The sequence below is a fragment of the Microtus oregoni genome, unplaced genomic scaffold (genome assembly GCF_018167655.1).
Source record: "Microtus oregoni isolate MIOR12 unplaced genomic scaffold, Mior012 000021F_ref0000039, whole genome shotgun sequence".
Lineage (NCBI taxonomy): Eukaryota > Metazoa > Chordata > Mammalia > Rodentia > Cricetidae > Microtus > Microtus oregoni.
Window position 1 is genome coordinate 22,460,434 of NW_024543080.1, and position 12,971 is coordinate 22,473,404.

The 12,971-nt window shown below is 43.6% G+C and overlaps 1 protein-coding gene across 7 annotated transcripts in view; it reads left to right on the forward strand.

The window, feature by feature from the left end:
• The window catches only part of Fryl (FRY like transcription coactivator), a 231,706-nt gene that overhangs the window by 192,077 nt on the left and 26,658 nt on the right, over positions 1 to 12,971 (forward strand). For all 7 annotated transcript variants that reach the window (XM_041671629.1, XM_041671631.1, XM_041671624.1 and 4 more), the window contains 6 exons: positions 1,445 to 1,539; positions 2,834 to 3,438; positions 3,793 to 3,890; positions 8,469 to 8,639; positions 9,972 to 10,112; positions 12,046 to 12,243. In XM_041671629.1, the coding sequence (XP_041527563.1) occupies positions 1,445 to 1,539; positions 2,834 to 3,438; positions 3,793 to 3,890; positions 8,469 to 8,639; positions 9,972 to 10,112; positions 12,046 to 12,243 (1,308 nt within the window). The remainder of the gene's footprint in view (positions 1 to 1,444; positions 1,540 to 2,833; positions 3,439 to 3,792; positions 3,891 to 8,468; positions 8,640 to 9,971; positions 10,113 to 12,045; positions 12,244 to 12,971) is intronic.

A 12,971-nucleotide genomic window follows, 5' to 3' on the forward strand; every position in this document is an offset into this window, starting at 1 on the left:
CAAAGGGTAATAGAGTTGGGGTAATAAAGTTCAGTGGGAACAGAAACAGTTTCATTTTAACGATAAGTAAAATAGTACACTGGAGAACTCAAATGTGTGCAGTCGGTGGGTTTATTGGATCTTCACTGACAAAGAAGATCAGATCTTGGTGTTCTGAAAATGGTAGAAACACGGGTCTAATCTACCAACAACAGCCCACACAGTCTTTACTCAATGATAAATGCCATGAAATAATAAGCTATTGATTTCAAGAGCCATGACGAAAGGAAATGCGCATGCATGCGCACACACACCCACCACACATGCGCGCGCACACACACTCATGTGCGCGCACACATGCTCAGTTGTCTAAGTGATGATCTTTAAGGAGAGACCAAAATGAACCAAGTCCTGTGATGATCTGGCTTGAGAACATTTCACATAGAAAACAGGCGTCGGGCAGTGTGTCCTCTCTAAGGGACTTCCTGGAAGCAAAGGGAAACAGCAGATATTGAAGCTAGCAGGGGCATGGCGGAACCAGTCCAAAATGCAGACGATCTTGTAGACTCTACTGAGACGGTCAGCGTCAGTCCGGTCTTGTGGAAAGCCACGCAGAGGTTTTGAGAAGAGGAAGAGAAATGGATGTGATGTGATCGGGAAGGGTCTGTCAGTGCTGCCTAGGTACTGTCTAAGCACAAGGAGAGCCAGAGAGGCCTGTCGGAGGCAAAGCCTGGCTAAAGTGGTAGGTTCCATTCAAGGAAGCTACGAAGGTGCGGAGAAAAGCAGTCAGATTTAGGATATATTTTTTCAACTTTGTTTTTGTTTTTAATGAGCTATATATATTTTTCCCACTCCCCTTCCCTCCTCCCTTCTCATCTTCTACCCTTTCCCCTGCCCCCTATACTCCCAGTTCTCTGGAGCTATGGATTGTAGTCTGGTTCTCCTTTGCTTTATATCTTCTGCCCCCTTACGAGTGAGCCCAAACCGTGTTTGTCTTTAGGAGTCTGGTTTACCTCTCTCAGGATGGTGTTTTGTTTTTTTTTTTTAAGTTCCACCCATTGGCCTGCAAAATTTAATGATGTCATTGTTTTTTACAGCTGAGGAATGCCCCATTGTGTAAATGTGCCCCATTTTCTTTAGGATATATTTTAAAGTGATATTTGTTGACAGATGCAGTGTACGTATTGAAGGAAGAGTGTGCCTAGACTTCTGGCCTCAGCAGTTTATGGCAGTTACAACGCAGTTTTAATCATTCCATGTCGTTGGTTTGATGAGTTCTCACCAATTAGCAAAGCCGTGTTGCTCAGAAAGTTAATTATTTTGTAACATGAATGTGGGGTTGGTTCTATTTTTAGATCTCCTGGGGAAGTCCATTGCCATTCTGGGTTTTGTTGTTGCTTTTGTTTTGTTTTGTTTTTAAACCAAACATAATTAATTAGATTTTTTTTTAATTTTTTATCCCCAGGGATTTGTGATTGAACTGCTTCTCACCTTGGAATCTGCAATCGATACCTTAGCTGAAAGCATGAAGCATTACGACCTGCTTTCTGCTCTTTCTCAGTAAGAACTTACAGCCAGGCAGCCCTGGCCCCGGGGCTTCAGTGTCTTAAACTCATGTGATTGGAATGGCCGTGGACGCATCTAACGTCAGCAGTGAATGAAGACAGTGGGCTGCGGGTGGAGGTCTGCTCTGGTCAAGCTCTGGTTTTGATCCCTACAACCAAACAAGCATGGTGTAGTGGCTCGAACATGGCACGGTGCCTCCTGCCTGTAATTGCATGCCGCCCGTGGGAGCTGGAGAGAAATTAAAGGGGGTCAGAAATTGAAGGCCACCCTTGGCTACATGGTGTGCTGAAGGCCAGCCTGGGATACACAGGCCCTGTCTAAAAGAAAAAGGAAGTAAAGGATAGGGGGAAGTCAGGTGTGGGCTGAAGGGATTGCTCAGCATTAACTCTTCAGTTTCCAGCAACCACATCCACCCCAAAACTCCAGCTCTGAAGGATCTGGCGCCCTCTTCTGGCATTTGAAGGTGTCCACACAACCATGCACATCCACTTTTCTTTAAAAAAAAAATTGTTAAGCACGGAAAGGGAGAACTTCCCGTAAGTTCTATAACTGATCTGGCCAAACTGATCTGGCCAGTGCTCTCTTCCAGTGTCCTGGCTGGGGACCTTTTTACTTTCTCTTTAGGCGCCACCAAAAGCCCCTTTGCTGTGTCACCAGTAGTCACACTTAGGTGATCCCTTAGGACACCTACTTTACCTGACTACCACTTTCCCCAGAATAGCCTCACCTCCCACGCAGTCAGCTTCTCCCCAAGTATTTCTGACTCAGTGTGCTAATTATTTTATCCTTTAGATTCCTGTGTTTCCTTTGTATTTTAATAATAGCAAGTCAAGGCGTATAAATGCATCTTTACATACTTAACTCCCTCCATAGATTTGTTGCCCCATCTTTTTGTGTATGTTTGGCTCATATAGAATAGTAACTAATTTTAATCCATTGGGTATGTAGAAGTGAAAGATCTGTATTGGTTCTCGTGGGAAGAATGCTCCATTGAAGGCGGGAGGGGCTGTCAAGATGGGCAGTCATGGTACAAACAGGATCTCCCTGAGACTGTAACACAGATCCAAAGTTCTAGAGTTAGCCAGGACTCTAGCATTAAAACCTCTGACTTCAAAATAGAGCCTCAGCAAAAGATACAATGTTGTCTTTACTGTTGAGGCAAAACTGAAATTTCATGAAACAAAGTCAGATTTTTTAAAAAGTTGCTTTTTCAGTTTTTAAGAAAAAATTCAATATAGCAAAAGTAACGTGACATCGTCCCCCCCCCTCCCTGCCCGCTCTCTCTTAGAACCTCATACCATGACCCTGTGATGGGGAACAAGTACGCAGCTAACAGGAAAAGCACTGGACAGCTCGACCTAAGCACAGGTCCCGTCAGCAGCGCTTATGTGGGCTACAACAGTAGCGCGAGAAGTAACTCACTGAGGTTAAGTTTAGTCGGTGACCGCAGAGGGGACCGGAGGCGGAGTAACACACTGGATATAATGGACGGCCGGATAAACCACAATGGCAGCTTGGCCAGGACTCGAAGCCTTTCCTCGCTGAGGGAGAAAGGCATGTACGACGCACAGCCCACTACTGAGCCCACCAACCTGATGGCCACCATCTTCTGGATAGCGACGTCTCTGCTAGAGTCTGATTACGAGTATGAATACCTCCTGGCTCTCCGGCTTCTCAACAAGCTGCTCATTCACTTGCCCCTGGACAGGTCGGAGAGTCGAGAGAAGATTGAAAACGTGCAAAGCAAGCTGAAGTGGAGTAACTTCCCAGGCCTCCAGCAGCTCTTCTTGAAGGGCTTTACCTCAGTGTCGACCCAAGAGATGACGGTGCACCTCCTCAGTCAGCTCATTTCCGTCTCGAAACACACGCTGGTGGATCCGTCCCAGGTGTCAGGTGATGTGAATATCATCTACCTTTTAGGGGTGTTGGAGGCGGGGGTGCTGGGGATTAAACCTGTTTCTTCCTAATGCTAAGCAAGCGTACAGCCCCTGAAGTCGATTCTCAGCCGGTCTATAGTTGCATTTTAATGTCATTGGAATGTAGACCAATCATTTGCTTTGAAACTGCTCATTTCTGCATGAAAATGATAATTTTTCATGTTAGTTAAATTATTTGGTAAAAATTTGTAAGATCAGATATCCCATAAACACCAAAGTGGGTTTGTCTAGACCGTTTAAGCATGCCGTCGGCTTCCCAAATATTGTGCAATAAAGTTGGTTCTTGTTTGCTCTTTTCCCCACCCGATAGGCTTTCCTCTTAACATCCTTTGCCTACTGCCTCACTTAATCCAGCACTTTGACAGCCCAACTCAGTTTTGCAAAGAAACTGCTAGTCGAATAGCAAAGGTAAGCAACCGTGTCGCCGAGGGGTCCAGCTTAGGACACTGTTCTGTCCTGCAGATCCTCTCGCTCTGAGTCTCGGGATTTCGCCTCTAATGCTTATTCCGCTTATCATGCCAAGGAGTTACACAAAAGCCAGCAAATAAAAATACTGAATTCGAGCGACCCTTCTCCGAGTCTGTGTCTTTTTCTGCTCCTCTCCCTACTTTTCTTCTCTACCACTCTGTCGCTTTCTCTTTCATTCATTTACTTCCTGGCAAACCTGGACCAGGCACTGGGGTGACTGGGGTAGGTATAACTGCCGTCTCGTGGGTCTTGAAGTGGGGACGGATGCAGATGTGGAAGCTGAAGCCTCTCCAGAGTCTGGTGAGGCCCCAGGCAGTGAGGGCAGGGGCCCTGGAGGCACAGACAACACATGAGGAGGCCCTGTCAAGGCTGATTCTGAGAATCCAACAGGACCCACCGCATTGAGGTACCTGGGTGAGAAGCTGTGAGTGGCAGGAACTGGAGTTTTCTGGGCAAAGGACATTGCGTGTGCTGAGAGGTGGCTCAGCTGGAAAGAGCCTTGCTGCTCTCTCCTTTTGGGGACCTGAGCTCCACTCCCAGCCCCCGCACACAGAGAGCATGCACACGCTCACACAAATTGGATATAACTAGTAAAGGAAAAATTACCTGTGCGGGGGCCACCAGAGGAGAAGGCACAGTATATTTTGAGTTCCTTAAAATCCTTTCTCTTTTCTTTTTAACCCTTTCTTTTCTGTCTTTTCTCTCCGCTCACTGTTTACCTTCCCACCACACAGTTCTGACAACAGTAGTTTAGCTCTTATATCATCTGTTAATGTGTTGAAAATATTTATCTCTTAATTTCACAAGATAGAATGTTGCCATCTTGTCGTTTTAGTAATTTTCTGTCAAGAGCAGCTTTTTGAAGATAAGATCCCTATTTATGCACGTACGACGCTGTTTGTCAGTCATTGTGTCTTGGAGAGGGCGATTTTCAAAGTTAAAACAGAAAGGCGTTAGATACGTTTAGAAGTAATACACACTCTCAAGTAAATGACGTGAGCTGGGCGGAGTAGGTGAATGACAGCCCAGCTACAAGAACCTAGCCAGAGCCCTGGGAGAAAAAGCCAGATATTTCTAACTGAAGACTGAGTAAATTTCCTTTCTGTGAAGAGCCTTTTATAGAAGCAGCTTTCTTACAACCCCCTTCATTCAGTCAGCAAGAGCACAGCCAAGGGAAGAGGCAAGCACACACACACACACACACACACACACAGCCAGTGAAGGGGACCCTCCCGTTGTCAGGCACAGCGCTGCTGGGTGCAGACAGTAGTGAGTGCTAAGCAGCCACAAACACATTAGCCATAACGAACATCAGAGCTTTTGCATTATTTTGCCAGGTAATATAAAGGACGAGAAAATACTGAGAGCCGAGCCTGGTGGGCACATGTCTTCCTGAGGAACTGTGGGGAAGCCAAGGGACATAGTAAGACCCTGCCTTAGAAACGAAAAAGGATAAAAGTTGTATTAATAAGATAAAATATGGTCTTGAATTTCTAGATTTATTGTAAGTTATTAAGTATGAAGAGATTCTCAAATAGCCAATTGTAGATAACTTAGCTGTCATACTTAATGGAAACATATCTTAGTTTCTTAAAAATGGTAAGCCAGGCATGGTGGCTCCTGTCCATACTTCCAGTACTCTGGAGACTGAGGAGTTTTGTCATGAATTTGAGACCACCTGGATTACATGGTAAATTCTAAGCCAGCCTGGGCTACAGAGCGAGCCCCTGTCTCAAAATAAATAATAATAATAATAATAGTAAAAATGAAAAGCTGACTGCTGAGATGGCTCATAAGTAAAGACACTTGCCCCCAGTCCTCACAACCTGGGTTTGAGTCCCAGGTCCTGCGGGGTAGGTAGAACCATGTCCAGCAAGCTGTCCAATGACCTCCACATACATGCACACACGTCCAATAATAAATAAATGTAATTAAATTGAAAGAAAAACATACCTGGTTGTAAAAAAAAAAATGATGACTCAAAAATTCTCATTGTTAATTTTAATAAGTTTTTTTTTTTTTTTTTTTGGTTTTTCAAGACAGGGTTTCTCTGTAGCTTTGGTGCCTGTCCCGGAACTAGCTCTTGTAGACCAGGCTGGCCTCGAACTCCCAGAGATCCGCTGCCTCTGCCTCCCGAGTGCTGGGATTAAAGGCGTGCGCCACCACCGCCCGGCTAATTTTAATAAGTTTAATGGAAAACTGGTTGTTTGAAATAAAATACTTTTAGATAATATTTTCCTAAAATAAACCAACTTTATACATAGTATTTTCACTAATAAGGTTTTAGGATAATATAAAATTTGTTTAAATAAAGTTTATTTTACTATTCTAATAATGCATCATCAGAAAATTATAAACAAGGTCTCCCTTCAGCCCCCAGTTGAGGGGTTAGAAAGAAAACTTGAAGGGAAGTGGGGGGGGGGGCTTAATTGGACTTTTTAAGGAAATAGAAAGCACAAATAGGGAAATAGAAGCATTTAAACCCAGAGTGCAATGCTGGATTCACTGAGAAGGCCAGATTTAGGCCTGACCTCAAGATGTTCTAGGCCCTGAGGATAAAGATGCAGCTGCCATGACCTCATCAGGCCACAGGAAGTCCCCACATGATTTTTTTGCTTCTAAGAATCCAAATCAGGCCTTCTGTGATTGCTAAATTGTTTTCAAGTATGCTTTCTCCTGCGGCGCAGCACAGGATGGCTCCCTCTGTGTATGCTTTTAGCAACCTGCAGGATGTGGTGAAATTGATTTCCTTAATTTATTCTCTCGCTTGTAACTGTTGAGAGTAATTCTCTGCCATTATGTACTTCCTCATTATGCAAATATCACCAGATATCTGTTTGTGCCCAAGGAGTGCTTGGCATTTTGGGGCCAGGCAACACTCCTTCATTATGGCAGAAATCATAACAAAACAGTTCATTATTTTGGGACCTTCAGAGTGAATTCTAATCTGGTGCTTCAAAAATATCAAAATGAAATCTTAGGTCATTTTCTTTTTTATAATATTGCACAGGAATTGTGTCCCTTTTCAAAGATAAGCGTTTAAAAAAATTATTGCTGAGAAAATAAAAATACCCTTTGTAACAGCCAGAGATGATAGCGCATACCTGCGTGTGATCCCAGCAAGCAGAAAGCCAAGGAGGAAGAGTCAGCAATTCAAGTCTGGAAAGGCTCAAAAGCAAACAAAACCCCAAAGAGTGTATCGTCATTTGAGAAAATTTTTCTAGCAAAGATTTAAATAGTTACTGTGAAGTCACAAGATTATATGACTTCTTAAATCATTCATGTTGAAACAGCAATAAGAAAGGTCAACCAAGGCCTCCCTCCATCTTCTCGTCGGTTTTATGGATGATCGATGAGATCAGCTGCTTCCAGTGGGTTTAGAAAACAGTTTCCATGCTACTCTGTGTTGTCGGCAGTCAACCTGCCCCTATAGCTCTAGCCAGGATGGGATAATGGCTGAGACCCGGACTTGAGGGCTTCCCCCCGCCCATGTCAGACATCCTCTGAATTATCAGAATTGTTTCAAACAAATAGTTAAATGTATACATATATTTCAGAAGTGATATTTTCTATACTAAATGCTCTAGGCAGTTGGGAAAATGTATACAGCGTTAGTAAAGCAGGAGAGCAAGTGAGACAAATGAAAAGAAGAAAACCTAGACATTATGACTAGGCCAGTCTTTCTTGATACGTACGTACTAGATTAGTAAAGCAACAAGGGCCCTTTATCCATTCTAGATTGTTCTAGCGTTTCCCAGAGGAGGCTAAGAGACATCATTACCAATAACCCAGGGAATAAAGGAACTGAGGATGTGAATTCAGCCAATAAGGTCCCCCAAAGATTTGCTGGTGCCCATTCCGTAACTCTATGTCAAGCAACTTCCTGAAGATAGATGTGTTTATGGGTTGACTTCACAAGGAGTGGCCAAGGAAGTCAGCACTGACATAATTTCAAACTGCCTGAGGGCAGTTTGGGGCTCTGGGGCACTAGAGCACCTTGGGATTTGGCAAAACAGTTACAAAGTCATGGGTAGGGCTTACAAAACCATAGATGGTCGTTTACCAGAGACAGTCTATTATAGCCTGAAACGCTATACCATGCAAAACCCTGACAAGTGTTGGTTGGATATGTCCCTTCTCTTTGCATTCCTCTGTTCCCATGCTTCTCAACCTTCCTAATGCTGTGACCCTTTGATGCGGTTCCTATTGCTGTGAACCTCCAGCCATAAAATTATTTCCGTTGCTACTTCATAACTGTAATTCTGCTACTGCTGTAAATCATAATGTAAATATGCCTAGAGATGCCCAAGGGGAGACTCAGGTAGAGAACTGCTGCTCTCCCACAATCCTCTTCGTAGTGCCTTGGTTTGTTTCCTTCTCCACTTAACTTTCCTAGCTTTTGAACAGGAATGCTTTGAAACTTAAATATGCAAGCCAAGTTATTTCTTGGAATAAATGCATGTAGCCTAGAACAGGTTTACATGATAGGCAGATGAAATAAGTCCGTGTGTTCTGTAGGTCTGTGCCGAGGAGAAGTGCCCGACCCTGGTGAACCTGGCTCACATGATGAGTTTGTACAGCACGCACACCTACTCCCGAGACTGTTCCAACTGGATCAACGTGGTGTGCCGCTACCTGCACGACTCCTTCTCGGATGCGACCTTCAGTCTTGTGACTTACCTGGCAGAGGTGAATTGAGGGGCCTTTGACCTGCTCGGTAGGGGAATTGTCAAGTGGCTGCTTGCAGAAGCAGTCCTGTGGTGCCAACTAGTCTCTGAGTTGAAAGTGAGTGGCGAGAGCGTCGGAGAAGAGAGACGGAGCTGATTCAAGTACAAAAGGATTTTTTAAGTCGGATGTTTTCCTCCCACTTCCATTTAGTTTCTCAATCATTGCCTTAGTTGACATGAACGCAAATGCCTTAGTTAAGATTTCTGTTGCTGTGATAAGCACCAAGACTAAAGGCGACTTAGGAAAGGGTTGATTTTGCTTACGGCTACACATCACAGAATGTCCCTGAGAGAGTTGGGGTAGAAATCTGGGGCAGGGGCTAGTATAAAGACCATGGAGGGGTGCTGCTTACTGGATTGCTCGGCCTGCTTTCTTCTGTACCCCAGAACCATCTACCGAAGGGTGTTGCCACCTACAATGGGCTGGGCTTTCTCAGATCAATCTGTAATAAATAAAAGAAAAGAAGCTCCAGGTGCTTGCCTCCAGAGCAGCCTGGGAAAGGCATTTTCTCTACTGATGTTCTTTCATTCCAAATTACCCTAGCCTGTGTGTGTCAGGTTGACATCAAAACTGCAGGCACGGTGATAATGTAAACCTCTCCTTTATGGAAAATGGAAGGTGTGATTTGGTGGTGTTGATCCTGGAGAATGGGTACAAATTTTCTGTCTTCAAAATTAGTTCTTGGAAGCTAGGCTCATACCTGTGATCACAGCAGTCAAGAAACTAGAGGTTTTGAGACTAGCCTGGGCTACACCGTGAATTTCCAGAAAGGGAAGAAAGAATCAAAACTCAAGAGAGAATAAAATCTTTGCTTTTTTTTTTTCTACTAAAGTATGTTTCTTTTTGGTGGTCAGAGGTGTGTGAACTGGCCATTGAGGGTCCAGGTGGCAGTCAGTCTTTTCAGTTTTATAGGATAAAATCTTGTGCAAGATCAATTAGCTACTATCTAGTTTTATAAGTGGTTTATGAATAGTAGTTCATTCTTCGGTGATAGTAGTCACTTTTTCTTTCACCTAAAATGAATATTATTTATTTATTATTTAAGCTGTCATTGAGATGAGAAATAGTTAACCTTTCTGACAGAAGAGATTATATATATATATTATATATGTATATATATATATATATATATATATATATATATATATAAAACCTTTTATTATACCAGTGTCCTGGTTTCTGACAACTTGAACACAGTAACAGATTAAGCCTGTTCGTGCTGTTCAGCTGTGTAAGTGTGATGCCGTGTTTTGTTCAGCCCGATTAAAGCCTACGTTTAAACCTGCTTTCCAGCTCCTAGAGAAAGGGCTGTCCAGCATGCAGCAGTCGCTGCTCCAGATCATCTATAGTCTCCTGAGTCACGTCGACCTGTCTACTGCCCCGGCCAAGCAGTTTAACCTGGAGATCATAAAGATCATTGGCAAATACGTACAGGTGAGTGACCGCAGAACTCAAGGGCAGCGTTGTTCAACGCGAGATAATTCAGGAGTATAAAATTCGGGAGCACCCTAGATACTCAAGGGTAGGGATGTTTCCAGGAGTATTTACTAAACAAAATGTTCTCAGTGTGACACAGAAGAACCGTCTGGATGATTGCATTGGTGTGATGCTTTTGTCAGATTTAACAGTCGCATTTCCACAGCAGCTAGAGCATGTGTGTGGATGCAAAAGGCAGTAGGTACCATCTCTGAAAATTAGGGCTGAGATTTACTTCGTTCTTTGTGTGACTCTCTGCATTAGCCGGGTGTTATGTATTAGATAAAAAACCTTTAGAAACAGAGGACTACTTTAAAAGTCTGCATTTGAGAGTTGGCTTTTGTATGTCAGGAAGTACCAGACATTTAGAAAGTAGAAACCCAAGCTTTGTTTAAATGTGAACGGCAACTGGCAAACTGGTAGGCGCTGCATCTCACCTTTAAACCACTTGTGAAAGAAAGGTGCTGTTAGGGAAAGCATCAAGGGAGGGCTGGAGAGATGGCAGAGTGTGTGCTGCTCTTGCAGAGGACCCAAATTTAATCCCAAGCGCACACACACATATTGCATAATTAAAGAATAATAGTAATGAAATAAAAATAAACTATCCCAAGAACAATTATCTGAGAGCCTTCACAGACAAGTATTTTCAGTTTATACCCCACTGGCGCATCATTTACTGAGCAGAATTTTCGAAGGGAAATACTGAGTCTAGTCCCAATCCAAAATTAATCAACTTGTAGGAAACCGTTTTTGAGGTGTTAGTGGTGTGGCTCAGTGGCAGAAGGTTTTTTTTTTTTAATGAGTTTTTTCTGTGTATTCTTTATAGTAATTTGAAAAAAAAACAATTATGAGGGTCTGGAAAGTGTTTTTGAGCCCTGGTTGCTCTTCCAGAGGACCCAGGTTTGATTCCCAGCATCATTTGGTAACTCACAACCATCTGTGGGAAACTGATGCCTCCCTCTGGCCTCTTCCAGCATAGCACACATGTATTACAGAGCCATGTGTGCAGGCAAAAATCACCCACACACATTAAAAGAAAAAGAAAAGGTGATTATAAGTTCTTTCCTAGACAGCAACTCTTCTGCACATACGTGTCTGTCATAGCAGTCTCTAAATTACTTTGTAGGAATATATAAAACTAAGAAAAATGAAGTATAACTGGGAAACATAGGCACCGTGATGAGGAACACCTTCTTCTGGAACTGCTGAGAGTGTGCCTCATATTTGGGGTCCTGGATAGTCAAGAAACAAGTCCATGGGCTAAGACAGCTCAGCAGTTAAGAACATTTGTTGCTTTTGGTTAGGACCCGAGTTTGACAACCAGCACCCACATGGCAGCTCACAGCCGTCTGTAACTCCAGTTCCAAGGGATCCAACACCCTCTTGTGGTCTCTGTAGACACCGCACAAATGTGTGTAGGCACATACAGGCAAAGCACCCACACATGAAATAAAATGATAAGTTTTTTAAAGAGGTCAAAATGGGTTTTAGTGTCTATGTCTAAAATGTCTATATTTTAAAAAATTTTATTGTCTTATTTAAGATTTAGATTTGAAGTCAAAAGCTTCACCTGGAAAGTTCATATGTATGTGACTCCTGTAAGAGCAGCCAGGTTCCTGCATACAACTTTCCAGATCGATGATTTACAAAGTACCTCCTGGGAGAAAAAAATAAGGGCCTCCATTAGGAAGAATCTGTGTGTGCGATCATCTAACACCACCAGACTTTCCTATGTTTAGTAGCTCAGACCTCTCAAAGCTCTCAGAGGAAAATGAGTCATTGTATAGACATCTTACAGCAAAACTGTTCCCACAGTCTACGGCATTGCCTGGGTTCTTTGTTCATCAGCGTGCCTACCTGTAACTCTCATGTTGACTCTTTCTGAACCCAGAGTCCTTACTGGAAGGAAGCCCTCAACATCCTCAAGCTGGTGGTGTCCCGCTCTGCAAGTCTGGTTGTGCCCAATGACATCCCCAAGGCCTATGGAGTAGATGTAGGTTCTCCGGAGATATCCTTCGCTAAGATTTTCAATAACGTCTCAAAGGAGTTGCCCGGCAAGACCTTGGACTTTCACTTTGACATCTCTGAGGTAAGGCACCCCGCAGTCGAAACTGTACTGTTGGGAGTTCTCGCTCAAGCCTAAGACTTGTACTTGGAATCAGATACTGTAATAGTGTTTGTAAAACTGGGAGAAGGCTGGCTCTGAGGAAGCTTACATCGTCTTGAGGAAACAGGCAGATGAGCATCACGATTCTGCCTGACTGGAAGTAAGGTAGCAATGCTCTGGGAATCTACAGTACGCTCCTGAAGGTGTTCTCAGAAAGGAGGGAACATTGCCAGGCGGTTGATGGCACATGCCTTTAATCCCAGCACTGGAGAGGCAGAGGCCGGTGGATCTCTGTGAGTTCAAGGCCAGCCTGGTCTACAAGAGCTAATTCCAGGACAGACTCCAAAGCAGTATGGAGAAACAATGTCTGGAATCACACACACACACAAAAGAAGGGAAACATTTAAGCTGAGTATAGAAAAATAGCTCTAAGGGAGCAGATGTGACAGTTTGGGGGTACCTTGGTCAGGGTTTCTTTTGCTGTCATAAAACACTACAACCAATGTCAGCTTGGAGAGGAAAGGGTTTATTTCATCTTACAACTTGTAGTATATCATCCAGGGAAGGCAGGGCTGGGACCTGGAGGCAGGAGCTGCTGTAGAGGCCATGGAGGAGTGCTGCTTACTGGTTTGCTCAGCCTGCTTTCTTGATCATTTGTAGACAGTGTCATGATAGACCTGTTGTTAACCCTTGCTAGTTTCTTTGCTGTG